Source organism: Pteropus vampyrus, unplaced genomic scaffold (genome assembly GCF_000151845.1).
Source record: "Pteropus vampyrus isolate Shadow unplaced genomic scaffold, Pvam_2.0 Scaffold52, whole genome shotgun sequence".
NCBI lineage: Eukaryota > Metazoa > Chordata > Mammalia > Chiroptera > Pteropodidae > Pteropus > Pteropus vampyrus.
The window spans coordinates 90,869-93,906 of NW_011888833.1; the positions used below are offsets into that span (position 1 = coordinate 90,869).

General features: G+C 48.1%; 1 protein-coding gene across 1 annotated transcript in view; it reads left to right on the top strand.

The window, feature by feature from the left end:
- HSPH1 (heat shock protein family H (Hsp110) member 1) overlaps positions 1–3,038 on the top strand; it is a 28,131-nt gene that overhangs the window by 16,197 nt on the left and 8,896 nt on the right. The window contains exons 7-8 of the mRNA XM_023530673.1: positions 129–406; positions 1,878–2,009. Coding sequence (XP_023386441.1) covers positions 129–406; positions 1,878–2,009 — 410 coding nt within the window. The remainder of the gene's footprint in view (positions 1–128; positions 407–1,877; positions 2,010–3,038) is intronic.

Here is a 3,038-nt window from a genome sequence, read left to right on the forward strand (position 1 = left end):
TAACGGAGGTGTCACAAATCCCAGGTATCATAAGTGTCCCAGGGACATCTGAGTCTGTTTTGAGAGATAATGGTGCACATGACAGTTGGTAGAGAAAATGGGGAGACTGGAATAACGGCCCTTCTAAGCTGTTTATCTTAACCTTTGTATTTACAGAGATGTAGATTCAGCTCTTAACTTGTCGAGTTTTCATTTAGGCCGCTTCGTAGTTCAGAATGTTTCCGCACAGAAGGATGGAGAAAAATCCAGAGTGAAAGTAAAAGTGCGCGTCAACAGCCATGGCATCTTCACCATCTCAACAGCGTCGATGGTGGAGAAGGTCCCCACCGAGGACAGCGAGCTGCCTTCCGTGGAAGCGGACGTGGAGGGTCAGAGCCAGAGACCCCCAGAAAACCCAGACTCTGAGGTAGGTCTGCGGCGAGCTTTTAAGTGCAAATACACAGTTGACTTAATTCTAAGATGTAAGAGAAGGGTAGGGATTGGTTAAAATAGGTTTTAGCCATTAATTTTGATTAAGAATGTTGGGTCATGATAACAGCAGCTGTTCTATGATGGTAACATACAGCCTGGACTGCAGTGAATTGTGATTAAAGTGTGCGTAGCTTAATATGAACTTTCAGGCACATGACAGTTCAGTTGGAGTAGGTAGAGTTTCTTTGAGTATTTTTTTAAGATATAGATCACATATGGAGAAGTCATACATTGACCAATGATTTAAGAGGAAAAGAAAAAAAAACTGTAAAAAACTAGTGAAATGTGTACGTGATACTAAAGCTGTTTTGTTTTTTTTTTTTAAGTTATAGGGCAAGATTGGCTTTGGTATTTCAGAACTTGCTTGCGTGTGGTTATGTGGGAGGAAGGGGGACACGCCTCTTCGTGGGTGATGGAGGTTCCTCTTTGTGTTCTTAGCATAGACTCCCTTTCGTACAAGTGCTGCTTTTACAGGGTCGGCAGGAGAACTTTAAGCAACTGAAAAAAATCTGCCATTATCGTTTACTTCTGGATAACGATCAGAAGTCACAAATCGAGAGGCAGGCAGTATAGAGTTTCATTCACGGTGTGGGGACACGTGCCGTTCCATGGTCAGAGGCCTCGTCATTTCTAGAACACGAAAGGAAAGTTATCCTGAGCCTCAGTGTTTGTCTCACTTAGAGAAAGTCCAGTCTAGTGAGCTGAGTGACTAGTGCCATGTATTTCCTCATTCGGCTACAGACACCATTATCCTGATACCTGTCGTGTCAGTCTCTAGTGCCTCTGGATGTGTGTCAGGAGGGCCTGGCTTCCGAACACTTGAGTGTCTGAGCATCTCTGAGCTCTGACAGAAAAACACGAGCGCCTTCAGGGCTGGCAAAAGGGTCGAGGCTGTTACCACACAGCACAGACGCCTTACGCCAAGGTCTTCTGTGGGTAACTAGCGGGTCTTGCGTGTCTGAGCTCTCATGCTGTCCCCTGAAGAACTAACTGCAGGTTGGCCGTCAGTGGAGAGGTGTCCGGATGCAGGGTTAGCTCCTGCGGTCAGGCTGTGAAAGCTTGTTTCTGGGACACGCCCAGAGTCGCGGGCCCATCGCCTTTGGTTTTGAGAGTGATCGTCTGCACAAAGCTCGGTGGAAGTCTCTTAAGTGTCATCACGACAGTCAAAATGCCTACTGCTTGCTATTTAACTATGTCAACTGCTGTCACACAAACCAGTTTTTAAAGGTTTAAAATTTCTAAGTCATTTTCAAATATTTTGTGTTCATTTTGCTTTTTCCAATGTATTTTCTCCTACCTGTTAAGATTTCAGAAATTGAGCTTACTATCTCTGGTGCCCTGTAACCTTTACATTTTTCCAAGTACACCTACTTTCTACATCCTTTGTGCCTGGGCTTTCATTTCAGAAAAGTATCCAGCAAGACAGCAGTGAAGCTGGAACACAGCCCCAGGTACAAACTGATGGTCAGCAGACCTCACAGTCTCCCCCTTCACCTGAACTTACCTCAGAAGAAAACAAAACCCCAGATGCTGACAAAGTGAGTGATTCTTCTAGTTCATTCCATTGGACAGTGTTGCAACATGTGGTCGTTGATGATATTATTAAATCTGCAGTTTGAAGAGCAAGCACCAAGTTATTTTATTTTATTCTTTGTAGGATTTTTTTTTGTTAATTTTCTGTTTCCACTAAAACCGGTGGCAGGGACTTGAGCTCAGCTAAGGGGATTGATATCTTGCTTTAGACCTGAAGGCACCCCTTCATTAGCTGCCACTCCGGGCAGCAAGGGACAGAAGCTCAGCGTCGGTCGTCTCCTCTGTTCCGGAGGCACCTGTCGGTGCAGAGAGCAGCATGCACACCTGCCAGAGCCTGCCACGCGCTCAGGCGCCACCCAAATAGGCTGTAGGAGCCTTGGGAATTGTCATCTCCTCAAGCCACTTGTCAAGTTTGAATAAGTTAACGAGGTTGATCTGGAAATAACCAGATTGCATTTCGAAGTACTCATGCCTGTGGCCTGCTTCTGCAGTACTGGTCAGAAGCTAAATTAAATAGTCGTGTCCTTTTACAAACGCTGGTTTCTGATCAGACCTTGAAACGCGTGGTGGGACGGAGCTGGGAGGTGGGATGGGATCCGTTTCCCCATCGCTGTGCTGCGCAGAGCCTCCTCCGTGCCAGCTGCACGTAAGCTGGCGACCTGCCAACGGCACTCGGTGTCCCGCGTTCTGAGGGCCGAGTTCTTCACCCTCAGATGACTTAGGAATAGTTCAACTGGGGTCAAAACACGGTTTCCACTGGGTAGCGGTCTCCCATTTGTGGTGTCCCCATGCCCTGGTTGATGCCGGGGGTCCTGATGGCTGCAGGGCCTGGCGTGGGCCAGCGGCGCCTTCACCGCCGTCTCGGCTCCTGGGCTTCAGCATGGCCGCCGCTCGCTGGGCCTCTGGCACTAACCGATGTGAGCAGATGGTCTCGGGCCCGTTGGGAATGTGCCGTTGTTAGGGTCTCGCCCTCTTAACTGGAGGTGGGAGCACCAGTGTCAGGCCCTGTGGAACGTTCTCGCACAGCCTTGGAG